Source organism: Dermochelys coriacea, chromosome 11 (assembly GCF_009764565.3).
Source record: "Dermochelys coriacea isolate rDerCor1 chromosome 11, rDerCor1.pri.v4, whole genome shotgun sequence".
Lineage (NCBI taxonomy): Eukaryota > Metazoa > Chordata > Testudines > Dermochelyidae > Dermochelys > Dermochelys coriacea.
Genome location: NC_050078.2, coordinates 33,472,622 through 33,496,060, shown reverse-complemented (window position 1 = coordinate 33,496,060; position 23,439 = coordinate 33,472,622). Strand labels below are relative to the sequence as shown.

Genomic DNA, 23,439 nt, shown 5'->3' with positions numbered 1-23,439 from the left:
TAGTAACTTCTACCTCTTCTCAGTTTGTGTCAATTCCTAATGTTTCTTGTTCTGTGATTTAGAATTATTTTCACATATATTCAGTGGGTTAAATTCAAACATTTCACTGCTAGATTAAGACAGATAACTTAGAAAAAGTATACCCGGAGAGGCTTTTTTTTGTTGGCTTTTTAAAATTATTCTAAAATATTTATTTTACAAGTTTCACAGAATCACTTTTATTTTTGTGGTTTTGGAATGAAAATTAGATAATCAACAAAGGAACATTGTACAAGAGCTTGGGGTTTGGTTGAGAACTAGCTGGCTGTGATTTAATCCAGACAAGACTGAGATAATGGTGGGCTGATGGAAGCAGGCAGAAGAGTAGATGGAATTTATATGGGCATGCAACTGCCATTTATAAAACAATGTGAAAATTGGAGATGGTATTAGATTCTAGGCCAGTCCTAGATGCCCAGGTAGCAGCCGTGACAGAGTATTTTCCATCTGCGCTTGGCGAGACAAATATAAACCTTTCTCTCCAATGTGAACCTTGTCAGAATTATCCATGCTTTTATCACCTTAAGACTAGATTGCTGTAATGCACCCTACATGGGGACTATTTAGAAGCTTAATCTACTGCTGGAATGCTGCAGTGCTTTTATTAAGTGGAGTCGCACATTAGACCAGGAAGCCATGATCTACACTGGCTTCCAATAAGTTTCTAGGTGGACTTTAAGCCCTAAATGATTTGGGACCTGGTTATCTGAGTATCACCTCTCCCTGTGCCACATTTAGGATGAGCAAAAGCACTTGCACTGGAACTCCTTCAATATAAATGAGACTGAGGTCTGACAGGGCATTTTCTGTGCAGGTTGCTCAGTAATTGAACTTACTTCGCTCCCAACCCTTGGTCTGCCAGATCCCAGATTTGTTAACCTGAGCATGCTGCAAAGTCTGTCTCTCTCAGAAAGGGTGCACTGAGATGGGTATATTTATATTTATGGGCAGTTTGTTGTCATTTGTTATTTATGTAATAGGCACCCAGCTCACTGGATGGGCACATACAGTTGATTTTTAGAAATGTGATGAAATTAATAAATTTCATTTTTCACATTATGCTGCAATATTGCAAATTTTGATGGTGATTTATCAAAGCAGTATTTGTGATCTTTCCCTACAGCTAAATCCTTGAACTGGCTTGATGGTTCAGCAGTTAAATATGCCAATTGGGCAAACGGAACTTCAAAAGTCAATGGGAAATGCAGTGTTATCCTATCCACAAATGGAACATGGTCTGAAGTTGACTGCAGTCGTAGTAAAGGCAGAGTTGTTTGTAAAGCTCCGCTAGGTATGTCTTTCTTGTGTTTAATATACAATTCACTTTTTTTTTTAATTGTTGTACTGAAGGATTTTTATGTCAGGCAAGGTCTGTGTACCGATCACTCAGATGAAATTCACTCCAGAAGTCCTGTGGCTTAAGTGGGACTTAAATGATGTATAAATGGCCTTTGGTGTGCTCTCTGCCTAGGATAATGTGTCCAGTGTAGTTGCAGAAGAGTTACAGAACTGATACTATCTTTTCTTTTATAGTTGTGAAGAATCTGGACTAATTTACATTTCAATGTTGGCTTTAATTCAGAGGTTTTTTTATAAGACCAGTCTATGGTGCAAGGTTCATTTATCCTGTTTATTTTTAGGCTGCTTTTGTTTTTGTGAACAATGCAGCTAATTTCTGCTTTAATCTTTGTATGTTCAATACCTGGTTGCTACATTTCTATGCATGGAATATGTCATGTTGATGGGCACACTAGAAATGCATAGATAGATATTAGTAAATAGTTAGAGGCTTTCACCATAAGAATGGCCATACTGAATCAGACCGGTGGTTCATCTAGCCCAGTATCTCATCTTCCAACAGTTGCCAATGCCAAATGCTTTCAAAGGGAATGAACAGAACAGGGCAACTGTCGAGTGATCCATTCTATCATCCACTCCCAGTTTCTGGCAGTCAGAGACTAGGGACTGCCAGAGCATGGGGCTGCATCCCTGACCATCTTGACTAGTAGTCAATGATGGACCTATCCTCCATGAACTTATCTAATTCTTTTTTGAACCTAGTTATAGTTTTGGCCTTCACAACATCCCCAGGCAATGAGTTCCACAGGTTGACTGTGCATTATTTGAAGAAGTACTTCCTTTCATTTGTTTTTAAACCCGCTGCCTATTAATTTCAATTGGGTGACCCCGGTTCTTGTGGTGTTTGAAGGAATAATACTTCTTTATTCACTTTCTGCACACCATTCATGATTTTATAGACCTCTATCATATCACCCCTTTGTCATCTATTCTCCAAGATGAACAATCCCAGTCTTTATAATCTCTCTTCATATGGAAGCTGTTCCACACCCTTAATAATTTTTGTTGCCCTTCTCTATATCTTTTCCGGTTCTAATGTATCTTTTTTGAGATGGGGTGATCAGAACTACACACAGTATTCAAGGTGTGGGCATACCATGGATTTATAAAGTGGCATTATGATATTCACTATTTTATTATCTATCCCGTTCCTAACATTCTGTTAGCGTTTTTGACTGCTGCAGCACTATCCACAATGACTGCAAATTCTCTTTCTTGAATGATAACAGTCAATTTAGATCTCATCATTTTGTATGCATAATTGGGATTATGTTTTCCATTTTGCATTACTTTGCATTTATCAACATTTTGTCTGCTATTTTGTTGCCCAGTCACCCAGTTTTGTGAGATTCTTTTTTAACTCTTTGCAGTCTGTTTTGGCCTTAACTATCCTGAGTAACTTTGAATCATCTGCAAATTTTGCTCACTATTTACCCCTTTTTCCAGATCATTTATGAATATGTTGAACAGCACTGGTCCCAGTCCAGATCCCTTGGGGATCCTGCTATTTACCTCTCTCTATTCTGAAAATTGACCATTTATTCCTACACTTTGTTTTCTGTCTTTTAGACAGTTACTGATCCATGAAAGGACCTTCTCTCTTATTCCATGGCTGCTTACTTTGCTTTAGAGCCTTTGGTGAGGGACCTTGTCAAAGGCTTTCTGAAACTCCAAGTACTCTGTATCCTCTTGATCACCCTTGTCCACATGTCTGTTGACCCCCTCAGAGAATTCTAATAGATTGGTGTGGCATGATTTCCCATTAAAAAAGACATGCTGATTCCTTTACACCAAATCATGTTCATCTAGGTGTCTGATAATTCTGTTATTTACTATAGTTTCAACTAGTTCTTCTTTGAGTGCTTGCTCATATCAATTCCAATTTAGGTGCGCGTGTGCTGCGTGCACGGCCGTCAGAGAATTTTTACCCTAGCAACACCCGTGGGTCGGCTGTGGAGCCCCCTGGACTGGCGCCTTCATGACACTCTATTATATACCCCAGCTGACCCAGCGCCCCCTCAGTTCCTTCTTACCATCCATGACGTTGGAACTGTGGAGTTCAGCTTCGCTGGCCTCCACTCTTCCTAGCACTTGCAGTTTCTAGTTTATAATAGTTCATAGTTGATAGTTTATAGTAGTTCACAGTTATAGTTGTAGTTAGTTAGTATTAGTGGGTTGAGGGGTTTCCCCTCCTTCACGATTTTCTATTGGGCTCATGCCCAAAGCTCTGGGATTCAAGCCCTGCGGTTCCTGCTCTAACCCCCACGACTCTTGCCTAAAGTGTCTGGGGAGTCTCATCAAGCAGACAAATGCAGGATCTACAAGGGTTTTCATCCCTGGACCAAGAAGGAGCGGGACTTTTATCTCAAACAGCTCCTTATGGAGGCGGCTCTGAGCCCTCAACCTCCTGTGGTGCGCCAAGATCCGGCACCAAGCGCCTTGGTGCGCAGTGACCTGGCGGCAGCAGTAGAAGCGGCACCGCAATTGGACTCGGACCAAGACCCTGGCACCACAGCCGACATCATTGGCCCAGCACCGCTTCCACTCTCCTGCCCAGAAGTGGCACCGGAAGCTGGAAAAGGCTGGCCCACCTCCACAGAGACCAGCCCCTTTGGAACCGCCTCTGGAGGCGTGTCCAGCTGGCAAGCACCTAGGGGCACAGTCTATGGCCTCGGCACTGTTGACTCCGGCCCCGGGAGGAGAGCCATTGAGTCTGGTGCCCCTGGACTCCCCAGTACACAGCGTGGTTGAGGTCCAGTTTCTGTCCACTCTGGATACCTTTGCGACCTTATTGCTATGATGGTATCAGCATCCCCTCAGCCTCATGGCAAGACACCAGAACCTGTATGTGCAGCACCATCCCGAGGCAAGCTGGCTCTGATCTACCCGTCGGCACCGTCAGTCGAGCCACAGCATGGGGTCTCGTTCTTGGCACTATTCCTTCTCCTGAAGCTGCTTGCACTCCTGACGCCATTCACAGTCCCGGCATCGCTTGCAGTCCCGGCACTGGTTGTACTTGCGATGCTGGTCGTACTCACGGCACAGCTCCAACTCACGGCACTGGTCCCGGTCATGGCGCCGCTCTGCACAGCAGTCACCGTCAAGGAGCAGATCCAGGACCCAACACCGCTCTCGACGCCACTCATTGTCTAGACCAGAGGTGGGCAAACTACGGCCTGCGGGCCACATCCTGCCCGGCCCCTGAGCCCTTGTCCCGGGCTTGCCCCTGCCTCCTCCCCCGCTGTTCCCCATCCCGCGCAGCCTCAGCTCACTGCACCACCAGTGCAATGCTCTGGGTGGAGCAGCGAGACTGTGAGCTCCTGGGGCAGTGCAGCTGCAGAGCCGCGGCCTGACCCGGTGCTCTGTGCTGCATGGTAAGGGGGCAGGGAGCAGGGCAGGTTGGATAGAGGGCAGGGAAGTTCGGGGGGATGGACGGGGGGGCGGTCATGGGGTGGATAGGGGTCGGGGCGGTCAGAGGGCGGGGAACAGGGAGGTTGAATGGGGGCAGGGGTCCTGGGGGGCAGTCAGGAAGGAGAGGGGTGTTGGATGGGGCAGTGGGGGGCAGTCGGGGCAGGTGTTCTGGGGGCAGTCAGGAGACAGGGAGAAGGGGGGGTTGAATGGGTGCAGGGCTTTCAGGGGGGCAGTAAGGAAGGAAAGGGGGGGTTGGATGGGGCGATGGGGGCAGTCAAGGGCAGGGGTACCAGGGGCGGTCAGGGGACAGAGAGAAGGGGTGGTTGGACGGGGCAGGGGTCCCGGGGGGGGGCCGTCAGGGAACAGGAAGGGTTGGATGGGGCAGGAGTCCCGGGGGGGCTGTCAGGGGCGAGAAGCGGGGGGTGGGGGTAGATAGGGGACAGGACAGGCCACAACCCCTCCTCTAACCGGCCCGCCATATAATTTTCGAAACCCGATGCAGCCCTCAGGCCAAAATGTTTTCCTGCCCCTGGTCTAGACCCAGGTCCAGATCCCGGCACTGTTCCAGGTCCCGGCACCGCTCCCCAGCGTCACGGCATCATTCACCATCGCTCCGTCAGCGTGACCCAATGCAGATCCGCTTGGCACCACCGTGGCCTCCCTGTTCCGTTTCCCATTCTTCGGGATCGGAGGCTGTGTCGCCCTTCTCGGACCGCCACCACGTGGACCATAGCCACCTTGAGTTGGGGGCTGGGCATTGGCAGGCGCAGGAGCAGGGTCCTGCTCAGGAGCCCACCCAGTGGCCATTCTGAACACCCTGGGCGTACCAACAGGCCCAGGGTGCTCCGTCTGGGGCTTTTCGCTCAGCCCCATCCGAGCCTCAAGTGCCAGAGGCTGCCGCCACTCGCCCCGCCCCAGGAGGCATGGAGACCGTGGTGGCTCCTTTTCCTGCTACAGGACCTTCTCCAACACTGGTTCCTGCTCTAGGCCCTGAGGTAGCTGGCACGGGACAGCTCGGCTCAGTTACACAAGAGGCCTTAGATGACCCTCTCCCCCCTGTGGCGTCCTCGTCCTCCTCCTCACCCGACGAGGCGGTGGCAGGCACTACAGTCTTGGACCCCCGCTCCCATAGACCTCTGTGCCCACCAGGACCTCCTGCGCAGGGTGGCCCACAATATGAACTTGCAAGTGGAAGAGGTGGAGGACCCGGTGGTGGATATTTTGTCAGTGGAAGCTCCGTCAAGGGTAGCCATTCCCTTTATTTGGACTATCCAATTCAGCATGAGAACAATCTGGAAACCCCTGCATCCATCCCACTGACTGCTAAGGGAGCGGACGCAAATACTTTGTCCGCTCAAAGGGGTACATTATTTGTTCACCCACCCGCAGCCTTGTTTGCTAGTGGTAGCACTGGTGAACGTGAACGAACGGCATGGCTAGCAGGCCCCAGCTCCCAAATCAAAGGACACCAAGTACCTTGATCTGTTTGGGCACAAAGTTTATTCCTTGGGGGGTCTTCAGCTCGGGATCGCTCCTGAGCCGCTACTCCATGCTGAAATTTAAGGAGTTAGTACCTCCTGAGTCCAGAGAGGAGTTTGGGGCCCTAGTTGATGAGGGCAAAACAGTGGCACGGACCTTCTCAACATGGCAAAGTTGACACTAGAACCGACCCAGAGAATAGAATTCATTGGGGCGGTTCTGGACTCCGTGCAGGCAGGAGCCCACCTGCCGGATGCTCATTTCCAGGCTATAGTGGCCCTCTCCAGAGCCTTCAGAGCTTCCCAACCTCGTCAGCAAGAAGTTGCTTGAGTCTTCTCGGCCACATGGCTTCCTGCACATAGATGAGGAGGCATGCCAGACTTCGATTCTGCCCATTACAAGCCTGGCTGGCATCAGTCTATCGCCCAGGTCGAGACAGCCTGAACTTGGTGGTCACCGTCCCAGAGTGGGTCCTGGCTTCCCTCGGATGATGGATAGATCCCTGGGTGGTATGCAAAGGAGTCCCTTTCCACAGCCCACAGCCCTCCTTGTCCCTCATCATGGAAGTGTCATCCCTGGGTTGGGGTGCCCACCTTGGGAACATTCAGACGCAGGGCCTATGGCCCCCGTCCACGCTCTCCCTTCATATCAACGTATGGGAGCTGATGGCGGTACGCCTTGCCTGTCAAGCCTTCTGGAAGCGGCTGCAGAGTCGTTGTGTGGCAGTCCTCACACACAACATCACGGTCATGTTCTACATCAACAAACAAGGGGGGGCCTGCTCCTCCCCCCTCTGTCAGGAGGCTGTTCAACTGTGGGAATTCTGTATAGACCACTCCTGGTGGCTTCCTTTCTACCTGGAGTCCAGAACATGCTGGCAGACCACCTGAGCAGATTCTTCCGCTCACATGAGTGGTCCCTTTGACCATATGTCATCCATCCCATCTTCCGAAAGTGGGGGTTTCCCCAGGTCAACCTCTTCGCCTCCTGCAGCAATCGGAAATGTCCAGCTTTTTGCACCCTCCAGGGTCGCTCCCCGGGCGCTCTCAGAGATGCTTTCCTGCTCCCCTGGATGAGTTGTCTATTTTACGCCTTTCCCCCGTTTCCCCTGGTGCACAGGGTTTTTCCTCAAAGTACGCAGGGACAGGGTGCGAGCGATTCTGGTAGCTCCAGTGTGGCCCAGACAGCACTGGTACACCACGCTCTCTGTGGGCGCTCCAGTCCTTCTGCCTGTTCTTCCAGACCTGATTACTCAGGATCACGGTCGCCTCTGCCATCCCGACCTACGATCTCTCCACCTTATGGCATGGATGCTGCGTGGCTGAACCCTGCAGAACTTCGCTGTTCAGAATCTGTGCGACAAGTACTGATGGGCAACAGGAAGCCCTCCACTAGGGCTACATATACGGTGAAGTGAAAGCGGTTCTCATGCTGGTGCACTCAGCCCAACACACCCCCTCTCCAGGCGTCCGTGCCTCTCATTTTGGAATACCTGCGGGGCCTAAAACAGCAGGGCCTGGTGGCATCCTCTGTCAGAGTTCACCTTGCAGCAATCTCGGCTTTTCACCCGGGTGTGTATGGCTGCTCTGTCTTTGCCAGTCCCATGGTTGGCAGGTTCCTTATGGGCCTGGACCATCTCTACCCACAAGTTTGACACCCAGTCCGGACATGGGACCTTAACCTGGTCCTCTCCAGACTCATGGGGCCGTCGTTCGAATCGCTGGCCACCTGCTCCCTCCTCTACCTCTCCTGGAAAACAGCTTTCCTTGTCGCTATCACGTCAGCGCGGCGAGTCTCTGAGCTCAGAACCCTTACCTCCGAACCACCCTACACTATCTTTCATAAAGATAAAGTTCAGCTTTGGCTTCATCCGGCCTTTTTTCCGAAGATTGTATCAACCTTCTATATCAGCCAGGACATATTTCTTCTGTTTTTTTATCCAAAACCGCATGCCAGTTGCCAGAAACAGCGGCTGCACTCCCTCAATGTCTGTAGGGCCCTCGCCTTCTACATTGAGCATACAAAACCCTTCAGGAAGATGACCCAGCTCTTTGTCACAGTGGTGGACTGGATGGAAGGCCTCCTGGTTTCATCTCAGTGGATCTCCTCGGGGATCATGTCCTGTATCCAAACTTGCTATGATCTTGCCGGTGTATTGACCTCACCCCTCACTGCTTACTCCACAAGGGCCCAAGCCTCATTGGTGGCTTTTCTGGCCAGGTGCCGATCCAGGAGATCTGCAAAGCCGAAACTTGGTCCTCAGTACACACTTTCGCTTCACGCTATGCCATCGTCCAGCACGCCAGAGATGACACGGCATTTGGTAGAATGGTCCTAGAATCCACGTTGATTCACTCCGACGTCACTGCCTAGGTAAGGCTTGGGAGTCACCTACATTGGAATCGATATGAGCAAGCACTCGAAGAAGAAAAACCGGTTACTCACCTTTGTAACTGTTGTTCTTTGAGATGTGTTGCTCATATCCATTCCAAACCCACCCCCCTTCCCCTCTGTTGGAGTAGCCGGCAAGAAGGAAGTGAGGGGGTGCTGGGTCAGCTGGGGTATATATCGAGCGCCATGAAGGCGCCACTCCAGGCGGTTTCACCGCCGACCCACCGGGTGTTGCGAGGGTAAAAATTGTCCGATGACCATGCACGCAGAGCACACACACCTAAATTGGAATGGATACGAGCAACACATCTCGAAGAACAACAGTTACAAAGGTGAGTAACTGGGTTTTTTTTTTTTTTTTTTCTGGTACTGAAGTTAGGTTTACTGTCCTGTAACTGCCAGGATTGCCTTTGGAGCCTTTTTTTAAAATTGGTGTCACATTAGCTATCCTCCAGTCATCTGGTAAAGAAGCTGAGTTAAGTGATACATTATATACCACGCTTAATAGTTCTGTAATTTCATATTTGAGTTCCTTCAGAACTCTTGGGTGAATACCATCTGATCCTGGTGACTTATTACTGTTTAATTTACTAATCAGTTCTAAAATCTCCTCTACTGACACCTCGGTCTGGGACTGTTGCTCAGATTTGTCACCAAAAAGAATGGCTCGGGTATAGGAATCTCCCTCACATCCTCTGCACTGAAGAGTGATGCTAAGAATTCATTTAGCTTCTTCACAATGGCCTAAATTCCTTGAATGCTCCTTTGAACCTCTATCATTCAATGGCCCCACTGATTGCTTGGCAAACTTCCTGCTTCTGATGTATTTAAAAAAAAAAATTTGCTGTTAGTTTTTGAGTCTTTTCCTAGTTGCAAAATTCCAAAATTTGCTAGTTCCAGAATTCTTCTGCTGGCATTTACCAAGTGTATACCATCAGTCTACATTTCCTAATATCTAGTCTGCTGTAGGACAGAAGTGTGTTTTCCAACGTTTATTAACTGTTACAACAAAAATAAACATGGGGGGCTACAGAATACCAGTGTTTGTCTTCTTTCCTACCCACCAGTGGGCCTCACATGGGGAGGCAGGAATTCATGGTTTTAGCACTGGGGCTGGTCCTGTGGGCAGCAGCTGTATGTATGTGGCATGCCACAGAAAAGTTCAGGGTGCCACGACCTGATCACTGAGAGATCAGTTTGGAGCACTAGCATCTTAGTGGCTTCATTTGTGTATGCATGTTACCATGACAGCTGCGTAGATTTCAGCAAAATCTAGAATATGTGTCCATGTCATAGAATAATCTCTGTAAATTTCCTTCATAACAGCAAGTTTCCCCCTTACTAAGATACCCGTCTTTGCTAGCTGTTTCTGTATAGGATGTGGCACTATGCTTTTTCCATTGAGGAGCTAAAGCAATTCTTGCTATGAGTAAGAAGTCCCATGTGCAAGTTTATCCATTCTTGCACGCAGACAAGCGACACTAGACTACGGTCTTGTTTACTCTTAAAGGTTTGCTGGTATAACTTTACCTGCCTGATGGCTGGGGAAAGGATCCAGTTCCCATACTGCTACTTCACATTTCCCTCCTTCCAGGATAGAAATCAGTTACTTGGGTCAGAAAGGGTCCTTGGAAGCAGTGGGATCTTTCAGATTTTGCATATACCTCCATGGAAGTTGAGAGGGAGGAACAATGGGAAGCTAATGTTATCGTTCATGTTGTTAAGGAAGAGAGCTACAAGATCTTCTCTGACCCTGCCTCAGAAATGGGTTTCCTCCTGCTTCTAGGAAGCTAGGGACTTCGGAATTAAGTATGCACTGAGGCACAAAGTACATTTAAACAGTGAGGAAAACCAATGTTAAAGACTATAGGTTTTTATGCTTCAGTGGAAATGTTTTCAGCAGTTACACCTTTAAAGTGTGTCTCCACTTCAAAATTTGCTATTTCTGTTTATCAAAAAATGTTCATGTCAGAGGACCCAAAGTACACTCAGTTATATTGAGTGCAATTCCACATTGATTGAAATGTAAATAATTTCTCAATAGATTGCTGACATTTCTTAAAGTGATTCAAAATTAGCTACTAGATTAAATGGCACAAAACTTTGTTAATACAGAGTTAATATTGTCCAGCAATATCTTATGCCCTTCCAGAATGTCAAGTTCAGACTTCAGAAAACCAGGAAACACAGAGCTAAGGTACATGTAACCTTAACTCTGGCCTCTTTGAGCAGTGCCCCGAAAACACCCGTACTACACATACTCACTCTGTCTTTCCACTGTAAAGGAGAGGAGCTATCTGCACTTGCCCTGCACTTAAACACTTAACATACTCTCTCGATAGACTACCACACTTGTGAAATTCAACAATCACTTCCCAAGTACATGCAAAAAAGCATTGCCAGAATAGTCACCTTTAATTTAAGAAAAGCTGCTTGTTTTTTGTTTTTTCTGGAGAGCTGTATCCCAGGACACTGTGGCAAATGGCCCCAAATTTAGATCACTGACTCTATTCTGAATCTCCAGGTGGCAAATCATATTTCAAGGCAATCCAAGTTACCAGATGGATTGTAGCACAATTAGAACAGTCCAGCTTTAAACAGAAAGGGCTTCTTAACCTTAATTATAGTGGAGCTTGTCCTCAGCTATAATATTTGGCACTTATAGAAAACTAGCTTTTGAACTGATGGTGTGGAAAATATTAGTGTGTGTAAGACTTAAAATAGAGTTCCTGAACTTCAATAAAATGACTTTATAGTAAATTTATACATACTCGTATAAAACTTTGCTGTATAACAAATATTTTTCAGTCAAAAACACTGATTAACTATTTTCATTTCTCTTTTGCAGGCACTAATCATACTGGAGTGGCTATAGCATTTGCTCTGTTAATTATTGTAGTCTTGGTTGCTGGATTAATTTGGTATCTCTACAAAAAGAAACGGCTTCAGTGGGGTGGCTTCTTTGCAGTACGCTATGAACGAGGGATGAATGAAGATGAGATTGATAGCATATTTACCAAAGATGGTTACTGACAAACTGTTCTTACTAATGGTTTTATTACAAATTCCACTGTGTGAAACTATGGGGAATGAGCTACTTGACACTTTATTAGTTCCTTCTGAAAAATGAGTAAGATGATTATTAACTAGTGGCTAAATTCTGCCCTCTAATACATGTGTGCAATTTTAAGGCAGTGGGAGTTAACTGAATTTGGCCTTAGCTGTAAATCTTGCACAAGGTAGAAGTTCCCTGAGCCTCTATAGCTCTGTGATTCCATATTAACTCTGGGTACTGCCTCTAAAATCTTTACCTACATTATCTTTTCTTTTTACCAAAAAAAAAGAAAAAGGGGGGGTTACAGGTGAGGAATAGACATTTAAACTGCAAACCAAACAAACTTTAAATATTTAAATTAAATATCTACCTTTTTCAGACAATTATTGATTTAAACATATGGTGTCAAAAGACATACATTTTGAAGTACAGTACATTCCCTGTTTCTAGCATTGGGTCACCCTGCAACAACTAGCACAAAATATGATGATAAATACCACAGAAATGATATTTGGAATAACCACTTTTGTAATAAGTCATTAATTATCAACTGTGATATAATACAGAGAGGCTAACTACTGACAATTTCTGTTCCTACTGAGGTAGAATCTTAACATTTGGTATGCTCATTATGGTCCATTGAGTGCAAGAGAGAAAAAAAAGTATATATCTGAACATTGATTTTTTTTTTCTCAGAGGTCACCAAAAGGCCATCATCACTCTTCCCTATCATATTGAACGATTGTTCAGGTGCCCTTCAGAGCTAGAATCATGACGTAGAGTATGCTCTTTCACTATGGGATTCTATCAATAAGGAAATATCCCTATTAAAAAACAGGTAACACTTAAATCTGAGCCTATTGCAGGCCATACATGAATAGCCATGACCTCCGAATATGCTACTGGTGTCTGCACAACTGGGATTAAGAGCTAAATACAAACATGAGCAAAATTCAAACCTTATGTAAATACTCTGTGATCTTCTAAAAACAGTTCAATGAATGGTGTACTTTTCACTGTAAGGAGACTGTCCCTTTTAAGCAAGAATTTTCAGTCTTCTTTTCATAGGCTCTGATTTGTGGTGATGCAAGTACCTCATAGCAGGCATGTTGAAAATCAATTTGTGGGAATGGGGAGGAAGTAGTAAAGAGAGACTAGTCTTAAACTAGTAGTTAGAGAATAAACTCTGCCAAAATCCATCCTATGTTTTTAAAGTTGGTATAGAATTAGATCTGAATGATGATGTCCTACACTACACATGGGAAAGACTCACAGTTCATTTCCTAGTCTGTTGCACTCCATTGCAGGGTGTCAGGAGTGTTTTAGAGCCGGTATTCCTGGGTCTGTAATGAGGAAATCCATAAGGTTGCTGAACCACCGTCCCGCCAGCCAATTTAAGGAGCCTCATTGACTACTTCCTAAGCAAATGCCTGTTGTTCAAGGATAGTTTGAATGATTGATATATTATTTGGAGTGGGTGGTATGTAAAGTGGGAGAAAAGTCGGGGCACAGCTGTTCTGATCACATAATACATAGCATAGGTGAGTTAGGATGTTTATCACATAATACAAAGGATAAACATCCTAACTCATCTATGCTATGCTTAAACATACAACTTAAAACTTGATATCAAATAAGGTATTTCCTCTATAATCAGTTTCAGAAATGAGATGAAAATATGTCCTAGGTACTGAGTGAGAGGAAATGTTTAGCAACTCAAGTTGTGTGCATACATGCTACAAATTCTTGATCTATTTACATATGAGTTAAACTTGATTTTTATGTGCTGTGTCAGTTGCCTTTCCTATATACTCCAAAAAAGGCTACTAGAGTGAAGGGTTTTTTAAAATATATAGTTCTTGATTAAACCATTATAATAAGTCACTGTGAAAGTGGAATAATAATTGTAAGAAAAATGTTTCTTAATTCACATTGTCTTTTTAAGATTAGACCTGTTTACCATTTTGAAGGAGTGAATGCTATTTAAGTAAAAAAAGAAAAAACAAATAAAACAAATACTGTATACAAAAGACCAAATTAATTCCTGGTGTAATTCCATTGACACCAGTGTTATTACATCAGTAGTACATTTGGCCAAATATGTTGAGAATACTACTGATTTTTTTTAAGATACACTGTTAAGGGTGACAGGCCAGAGAGCCTATTTGAGCTTATTTTTGTTGCTGACACAACCCTTTCCTTTGTGCTTGTTTGCATTATTCTGATATGCAATCTTTTAAAATGATATTTAGAAGTACAGTATCTCTCTAGCAAGATTCTTGTAGATGGTTTTAGTACCCATATACAAGAATAGGTACCAGACAAGCACGCTCAAGAAAATAGTTCTGTATTAGTTCTCTAATTGGCCATAACTAAGAAAAGAGAGTAAGAAAGAAATTGGCCTTGTAGCAATTTATGCAAAAAAGTATTGGAATTGGCTGCAATACCTTGGATTAAATTTAGGTAAAATGTGTGGCTATTTAACCTTGTTGCTGTGCTTCACATATTGCCTTTACAACAGTCTGGTTCTTGTGATCCTCTATTTTATTATAATTATGAAACATTTATATTACAGTAGCACCAAGCAGAGTGGGGTTTTACTATGGTAAGTGTTGTACAAACACTAGGACACAGTTCTTGTCCCTACTGTGTATTTAATGACAAAAATTTCCAACTAATGTGATAAAATAAAATATTACCAATAAAGCGATAGGCAGCATGGCCATGATCCAGCAAAGCACTTAAACGAGCGTAATTTTAAGTTAACATAAATGCTTAAATGTTTTGCTGCATGGGTCTAAATTAGTGGATTTAGAGAAGTTTGTACTGTATTAAATAAAGTTGTATATGGTTCAGTGTCCTTTTCTAACAAAAGTACAGATCAGGGTATTTTTGTACAAATATAAATTAGATATATGTGTGTTCAGCCTTGCTAGTTTTATGACTGTTTGCACTTATGGGCTTGCCTGGATGTGAATTTACAGACAGAAAGTTATTTTTAATGTTATTACCAAGATAACTAAATTATGATTTCAAGACACACATGAATATACAATAAAAGGATACAGTGTTTTTATAAAGTGTTTCATTTGTGTATTGTTGTGAATTATGTAAATAATTTTGTAAGGCACACTTCCAATGTTTTTTGCAATATACCAATAAATGGAATCTTGGGTAGCTTTTATTTCAGTGAGCACAACTGTCTTAGCATAAATGAACAGCCCATTTTCTGGATTGAAGTGTACAGTGAGGATAATATACAAACATGCTCTTCTTCACTCTTGAAAGAATAAAATTTATAAAAAGTCAGCCTAATTCTTTTGCTTGTATGGGAAAAATTAACAGAGCTGAATGTTTGTACAGCACCTAGCACAATAGTGTTTCTACAAAAGAGTAATAACTAATACGATAAGGAGGTTTAGTCGAAACTTTGTGACTGATAAAAATTGGTGCTGTTGAATTCTTTTATAATGAGAAAAACATGTTACTGTGGAATACAAGAAGACTCCTAATGACTACCAGGCTTCTGCTGCACAGAACTGGCAATACTTAAAGAGAAATCTGGCCACTTTAAGCATTTAATATGTGCTAAGGTCTGATTCACTGGTGTCCATTTAATGAACCTCTGAAGTTGCGGTAACTTCAAAAGAATTCCCCTGAAAATAGGGGAAGTACCCATCAGGTGTAGTCATCTTATCTTCCAGCCTCAAGATACTTTGTCTGATGTATAATGAGACACATCAGTTATAAAATTTACATACCATCTTGCCTTTTTAAGATTTACTATGAATTCTCCCCTACCTAAAAGGACCTCTTAAATCTTTTTGGGCCAAATTCTGCTGTTCATAAATCTCCCATTGACTCCAGTAGGAGCTTTTACCTCAGAAAGGACTGCAGAATTTGATTTTTTGTTAGCAAAGGAGACAAAAGGTCCTATAGTGGTGGAGCCTGATTAAATGCAGGGCAGACCTTCTTCATTAGCGCTCAAGAATTAAGATGGGGTTATTTTATCTTAATGTAATAGTATTTGTGAGTGAAGTTCATTGGGTATATTATAAATGTTAACTTATTCTAAAATGCTAAAGGACAAGAACAAGCATGAGAAAATGGGCTCTTTAAAAAACTATGTACTTCAACTCAAACTGGGAGTTGTCATGGGCCTCAAAATATTATATGCATCTTATATTCTTCTTAGTGTCAATTGTAGTTTAAATTCCTTGTGGATAGGCTACATCTTCTGTGTTTGCACAGGTTTCAGAGTAGCAGCCGTGTTAGTCTGTATTCGCAAAAAGAAAAGGAGTACTTGTGGCACCTTAGAGACTAACAAATTTATTAGAGCATAAGCTTTCGTGAGCTACAGCTCACTTCATCGGATGCATTTGGTGGAAAAAACAGAGGAGAGATTTATATACACACACACACACACACAGAGAACATGAAACAATGGGTTTATCATACACACTGTAAGGAGAGTGATCACTTAAGATAAGCCATCACCCACAGCAGGGGGGGGAAGGAGGAAAACCTTTCATGGTGACAAGCAGGTAGGCTAATTCCAGCAGTTAACAAGAATATCAGAGGAACAGTGGGGGGTGGGGTGGGAGGGAGAAATACCATGGGGAAATAGTTTTACTTTGTGTAATGACTCATCCATTCCCAGTCTCTATTCAAGCCTAAGTTAATTGTATCCAGTTTGCAAATTAATTCCAATTCAGCAGTCTCTCGTTGGAGTCTGTTTTTGAAGCTTTTTTGTTGAAGTATAGCCACTCTAAGATCTGTGATCGAGTGACCAGAGAGATTGAAGTGTTCTCCAACTGGTTTTTGAATGTTATAATTCTTGACGTCTGATTTATGTCCATTCATTCTTTTACGTAGAGACTGTCCAGTTTGGCCAATGTACATGGCAGAGGGGCATTGCTGGCACATGATGGCATATATCACATTGGTAGATGCGCAGGTGAACGAGCCTCTGATAGTGTGGCTGATGTGATTAGGCCCTATGATGGTATCCCCTGAATAGATATGTGGACAGAGTTGGCAACGGGCTTTGTTGCAAGGATAGGTTCCTGGGTTAGTGGTTCTGTTGTGTGGTGTGTGGTTGCTGGTGAGTATTTGCTTCAGATTCGGGGGCTGTCTGTAAGCAAGGACTGGTCTGTCTCCCAAGATCTGAGAGAGCGATGGCTCGTCCTTCAGGATAGGTTGTAGATCCTTGATGATGCGTTGGAGAGGTTTTAGTTGGGGGCTGAAGGTGATGGCTAGTGGCGTTCTGTTGTTTTCTTTGTTGGGCCTGTCCTGTAGTAGGTGACTTCTGGGTACTCTTCTGGCTCTGTCAATCTGTTTCTTCACTTCAGCAGGTGGGTATTGTAGTTGTAGGAATGCATGATAGAGATCTTGTAGGTGTTTGTCTCTGTCTGAGGGGTTGGAGCAAATGCGGTTATATCGTAGCGCTTGGCTGTAGACAATGGATCGAGTGGTATGATCTGGATGAAAGCTAGAGGCATGTAGGTAGGAATAGCGGTCAGTAGGTTTCCGATATAGGGTGGTGTTTATGTGACCATCGCTTATTAGCACTGTAGTGTCCAGGAAGTGGATCTCTTGTGTGGACTGGTCCAGGCTGAGGTTGATGGTGGGATGGAAATTGTTGAAATCATGGTGGAATTCCTCAAGAGCTTCTTTTCCATGGGTCCAGATGATGAAGATGTCATCAATGTAGCGCAAGTAGAGTAGGGGCATTAGGGGACGAGAGTTGAGGAAGCGTTGTTCTAAGTCAGCCATAAAAATGTTGGCATACTGTGGGGCCATGCGGGTACCCATCGCAGTGCCGCTGATTTGAAGGTATACATTGTCACCAAATGTGAAATAGTTATGGGTCAGGACAAAGTCACTTTCTACAAGCCATTACCCTCTGATCCCACTGAGAGTTAATGTCTCTGTCAATCTCCAACGCATCATCAAGGATCTACAACCTATCCTGAAGGACGAGCCATCGCTCTCTCACATATCTATTCAGGGGATACCATCATAGGGCCTAATCACATCAGCCACACTATCAGAGGCTCGTTCACCTGTACATCTACCAATGTGATATATGCCATCATGTGCCAGCAATGCCCCTCTGCCATGTACATTGGCCAAACTGGACAGTCTCTACGTAAAAGAATGAATGGACACAAATCAGACGTCAAGAATTATAACATTCAAAAACCAGTTGGAGAACACTTCAATCTCTCTGGTCACTTGATCACAGACCTAAGAGTGACTATACTTCAACAAAAAAGCTTCAAAAACAGACTCCAACCAGAGACTGCTGAATTGGAATTAATTTGCAAACTGGATACAATTAACTTAGGCTTGAATAGAGACTGGGAATGGATGAGTCATTACACAAAGTAAAACTATTTCCCCATGGTATTTCTCCCTCCCACCCCACCCCCCACTGTTCCTCTGATATTCTTGTTAACTGCTGGAATTAGCCTACCTGCTTGTCACCATGAAAGGTTTTCCTCCTTCCCCCCCCCTGCTGTTGGTGATGGCTTATCTTAAGTGATCACTCTCCTTACAGTGTGTATGATAAACCCATTGTTTCATGTTCTCTGTGTGTGTGTATATAAATCTCTCCTCTGTTTTTTCCACCAAATGCATCCGATGAAGTGAGCTGTAGCTCACGAAAGCTTATGCTCTAATAAATTTGTTTGTCTCTAAGATTCCACAAGTACTCCTTTTCTTTTTGTGTTTGCACAGTATCATGTGTAATAAAAGGTGTGACAGAGGAGTGTATGTAAAAGATTGATCTTTGTTACCCAGCTTCAGTCCCATGACAAGGGTCAAGGCTACCAAAGTTTCTAGATTTGTGTCTGTCAAATGGCAGAGATCAGTAGCCTACTGACTCCACTTGTTTCCTTCCCTATGTCTGAAGTGAGCTGTAGCTCACGAAAGCTTGTGTTCAAATACATTTGTTAGTCTCTAAGGTGCCACACGTACTCCTTTTCTTTTTGTTTCTCTCCTGTTGGAAATAAAATGCAAACAATATCACCCAAACGTAACCCCTACCCCGGAACAGAGACAATTGATAAATACAAAAAGAAAAGGAGGACTTGTGGCACCTTAGAGACTAACAAATTTATTGACAGGTTTCAGCGTAGCAGCCGTGTTAGTCTGTATTCGCAAAAAGAAAAAGAGTACTTGTGGCACCTTAGAGACTAACAAATTTATTAGAGCATAAGCTTTCGTGATGCATCCGATGAAGTGAGCTGTAGCTCACGAAAGCTTATGCTCTAATAAATTTGTTAGTCTCTAAGGTGCCCCGGGTACTCCTTTTCTTTTAACAAATTTATTGGAGCATAAGCTTTCGTGAGCTACAACTCACTTCATCACGAAAGCTTATGCTCTAATACATTTGTTAGTCTCTAAGGTGCCAGAAGTACTCCTTTTCTTTTTGCCAATACCGACTAACACGGCTGCTCCTCTGAAACTTGATAAATACAGACCGCTCGGCCAGGCTTTTCCATGGCAGTTCACAGGCATGTTACCAGCCCACTCGAACACTGTTGAGATTTCAACCTTCTTTCAATTCAGTTTTCAACTTTTGTACTCGGAGCCTATTCCAAGCTAGTTTCCACGCGAAGAGGAGCGTGCGGAAGTGCCCAGGTCAGGCGTTTCGAGGAGCCATCTAAAAGCGAGGGGGGAGATGGAGGACGGAGCACGTGTTACGCTAGTGAGGCGAGGGGAGATTTCTCGTGTTAGTGAACTTACAAGGCCCACTGCGCTGTACCTGGTGGTTAATACGAACCGTTCGGCAGGCAGGGCACCCTCGCTCCCCCCGCTGAAGGCAGAGGGAAGCAGAGCTGGCTCTGGACAGCCCGGGCACCTGGGGCCGGGCGTGACGGCTAGCCCCGGTCATGCCCAGCAGATGCAGCGTGGGCCCCGCGCTGGAGCCAGCCCTGTTGGGAGCGGCGCGTTAGCCCAGCCCAGCCGGCAGGGGCTGGCAGGCTTCTGGGGCCGCACGCCCGGCCCCCGGCCTCGGCCCGCCGCCGCAGAGGGTGGTGTCCGGCCGGCGCGCTGTTCCCCCCGGCAGGCGCAGCCGAGGCGGGAGGGGTCGAAGCCGCCGGCGCGAACTGGAGCGAGCCGGGGCTATGGCGCCCCCTTTCCCGGCGCTGCTCTGCCTGCTCGGTCTCCTCGCCCCCGCCTCCGGAGCAGCCGGTAAGGTGCTTCCCCTCCCGCGCCTGTCAGCCCCCAGCCTCCGCTCGGGGTGCGGGGCCCCTGCCTCCGGGCCCCCTGCGGCCTTCGAGCCCGGCAACTGTCCCTCTGCGGGCGGCCGGGCGGGGCGTGACACCCGCCGCGGGAGGAGGCGCAGCCTACGCGGCTGGGTTTGCGGCCTGCGGAGTGGATGCGGCCCCCAGCTCGAGGCTCCCCCCCCCGTGCATTGTAAGTCTATAGGGGGTGGAGTTCACCCCGCCTATTTGCATATTTCCCATTGCGGGGCCCTGGGGGTTGCTGCTGTCTGACGCTCTTGGCCTGCCATGACAATAGATATTGTCTGGGCTAGAAACATAGGCCATGGTTGTAAACGTGTGAGCGAAAACACCTTAACTAGCCCGACTTCGAACAGGACACTGCACCCATTGCAGCAGACATGGCCAGTTGTGTTAAAAAAAAAACCTGTTGGCCTGCAGTGGTCGGCCTTTAAGGGAGTCTAGTGTTAGCCACAACCAGCAAACGTTTTGAAACACAACCCATTTCCAAATCTAGACAGGGCCACGGTCCCATTATGTTTTTAGTCTTGCTCCTCATATAAAATCAGATGAGAGGCAAATTCATTTCCTGTTACTCAGGAGGGAAGAGAAGGTTTTGTGTTGTGTGCTGAGAAGTTTCATTTTCTGGAAAGTCCATTTGGCTAATATACAGCTATTGAGAAACAGTGTGAAGCAAACAACCTTTCAGCCATGGGGCATTAAAAAAAACATAATGTAGTCTGGAGTGAGTGCCTTCTCATGCTTTTTATCAAAACTAACGACCCAGTCCTGCAAAATGTAGGCATATGTTCAACTCTAAGCATGTGAATAGACCCATTAATTTTATTTCAGCTGGACGGTTTGAGTGAGTAAAGTTAAGCATGTGCACAAGTATTTGAAGGATTGGGACGTAATTCTGAAATGAAAAGTAGCAAAGGAAAGGACCAGTTAAACTTGGAAAAATGACACATGCGATGTGCTCCTATCAGTTAAATGCCTAATACCTGGGAACAATATTTTTCCCTTACCAGGGTAGGCTTTAAATAGAGCTTTCTATTTCTAGTTATATAGTAGGATAGTGATCCTACATAATTCTGGTAAAGAAAGTGTTTGCACATTATCAACATATATATATCAACATTATGGCATAGAAAAAAATCATGTTAGTCTTGCAATTTATGAAAGAATTACATTGCTGCAGAGTCATAAGTTATATGATTAAGTGGTTTTGATTTTTCAAAGTACTTTAAAAGAAATGAAGAGGGTTTTCTCCTTTTGAATTTTTCAACATTTCTGCATTCTTCCTAGATAATGCTATTTACTAACTTTTCCACTTAACGTGACTAATAAACTGATCAGTGTTATTTGTTTAATGCACCAGCATAATGCTGCCGTGTTTAGGTTACAAATTGTGTAGGGAAATGTTTAAATTTAAACAAAAAAATGTTTTCATTTAATTTAAAAAAATGTTTTAATTGTTATGGTAAAAGTTTCTAATGACTTGCATGCTTGCTTATACATCGTGACCACATTCAGGATGAAACTCTTCACAGAAAGAGCAAAAGATACTGTGCAGTAACTGCACACAGAGACTAGCTCTTCTTTGTCTGTCAGTTGAGGTACTGAAATTTCTGTGTGTCGCAGACTAGCTAGGCATAGTAGGAAGATAGGTGCACAAGCTCACAACAGCCTTGGACTAGGGTTTTCCCAGATGTAAAACTCAGGTGACAGTGGCTATTTCTCCACTGCATAGCTAACCTGGGTGACTGAGCACCTGATCAGAGCATTCAGGTTAGCATAGCCTTGGGTATCGGCCTCCCCATTGCAAACCCCTATCCTAGTTACTGTGTCTTCACTGGTTTCAGAGTAGCAGCCGTGTTAGTCTGTATTCGCAAAAAGAAAAGGAGTACTTGTGGCACCTTAGAGACTAACAAATTTATTAGAGCATAAGCTTTCGTGAGCTACAGCTCACTTCATCGGATGCATTTGGTGGAAAAAACAGAGGAGAGATTTATATACACACACACAGAGAACATGAAACAATGGGTTTATCATACACACTGTAAGGAGAGAGATCACTTAAGATAAGCCATCACCAACAGCAGGGGGGGGAAGGAGGAAAACCTTTCATGGTGACAAGCAGGTAGGCTAATTCCAGCAGTTAACAAGAATATCAGAGGAACAGTGGGGGGTGGGGTGGGAGGGAGAAATACCATGGGGAAATAGAAAAGGAGTACTTGTGGCACCTTAGAGACTAACAAATTTATTAGAGCATAAGCTTTCGTGAGCTACAGCTCACTTCATCGGATGCATCCGATGAAGTGAGCTGTAGCTCACGAAAGCTTATGCTCTAATAAATTTGTTAGTCTCTAAGGTGCCACAAGTACTCCTTTTCTTTTTGCGAATACAGACTAACACGGCTGCTACTCTGAAACATGGGGAAATAGTTTTACTTTGTGTAATGACTCATCCATTCCCAGTCTCTATTCAAGCCTAAGTTAATTGTATCCAGTTTGCAAATTAATTCCAATTCAGCAGTCTCTCGTTGGAGTCTGTTTTTGAAGCTTTTTTGTTGAAGTATAGCCACTCTTAGGTCTGTGATCGAGTGACCAGAGAGATTGAAGTGTTCTCCAACTGGTTTTTGAATGTTATAATTCTTGACGTCTGATTTGTGTCCATTCATTCTTTTACGTAGAGACTGTCCAGTTTGGCCAATGTACATGGCAGAGGGGCATTGCTGGCACATGATGGCATATATCACATTGGTAGATGCGCAGGTGAACGAGCCTCTGATAGTGTGGCTGATGTGATTAGGCCCTATGATGGTATCCCATGAAAGGTTTTCCTCCTTCCCCCCCCTGCTGTTGGTGATGGCTTATCTTAAGTGATCACTCTCCTTACAGTGTGTATGATAAACCCATTGTTTCATGTTCTCTGTGTGTGTGTGTGTGTATATAAATCTCTCCTCTGTTTTTTCCACCAAATGCATCCGATGAAGTGAGCTGTAGCTCACGAAAGCTTATGCTCTAATAAATTTGTTAGTCTCTAAGGTGCCACAAGTACTCCTTTTCTTTTTGTGTCTTCACTGTTTCTGCGCTCACCCCTATGTGTCTGGGGGCATGGTTCTTTGTGTTGAAATGCTCTAGGATTCTTTTCCGGTCAGTTAGGGAAGAACTTGTCTGTCCTTCAGGGGAAATTGTGGGAAGGCATTGGAGGGCTATCAGCACTTGAATTATTTTTCCCCTCTGGATCCTCATTGCAAGGTGGATTCCAGCATGAGTTAAAGCAGAGCCCAGATTCTAATTCACACTCCCAGCCTGGTAAGCTATCCTAGGTTTAAAGCACCTCCAAACTGAGACCAGTGGCTTTTTTTTTTTTTTTGGGGTGGATGATAGGTGCGTTAACCGGGGCCTTGCCTGGTTTTTAGCCTAAACTGTGCATTGTAGATGTACCCTGTTTGTTAAGGAAAGAGAC

General features: G+C 44.7%; 2 protein-coding genes and 1 long non-coding RNA gene across 5 annotated transcripts in view; all 3 read left to right on the top strand.

Annotated features, from left to right (window-relative positions):
* The window catches only part of LY75 (lymphocyte antigen 75), a 79,295-nt gene extending 66,582 nt beyond the window's left edge, over window positions 1-12,713 (top strand). For both annotated transcript variants that reach the window (XM_038421530.2, XM_043505161.1), the window contains exons 34-35: window positions 1,163-1,330; window positions 11,528-12,713. In XM_038421530.2, coding sequence (XP_038277458.1) covers window positions 1,163-1,330; window positions 11,528-11,712 — 353 coding nt within the window. In that variant the 3' untranslated portion in view covers window positions 11,713-12,713. The remainder of the gene's footprint in view (window positions 1-1,162; window positions 1,331-11,527) is intronic.
* Window positions 12,714-13,439: 726 nt separating this feature from the next.
* On the top strand, window positions 13,440-18,506 carry LOC122458099. Its single transcript, XR_006277961.1, has 2 exons — window positions 13,440-15,985; window positions 18,476-18,506. It is a non-coding gene; the product is annotated as an uncharacterized LOC122458099 (long non-coding RNA).
* Window positions 18,507-19,489: 983 nt separating this feature from the next.
* The window catches only part of CD302 (CD302 molecule), a 38,959-nt gene continuing 35,009 nt past the window's right edge, over window positions 19,490-23,439 (top strand). Inside the window, exon 1 of one of the 2 annotated variants that reach the window (XM_043505172.1) lies at window positions 19,490-19,933. In XM_043505172.1, coding sequence (XP_043361107.1) covers window positions 19,867-19,933 — 67 coding nt within the window. In that variant the 5' untranslated portion in view covers window positions 19,490-19,866. The remainder of the gene's footprint in view (window positions 19,934-23,439) is intronic. The other variant, XM_038421541.2, reaches the window with a different exon arrangement.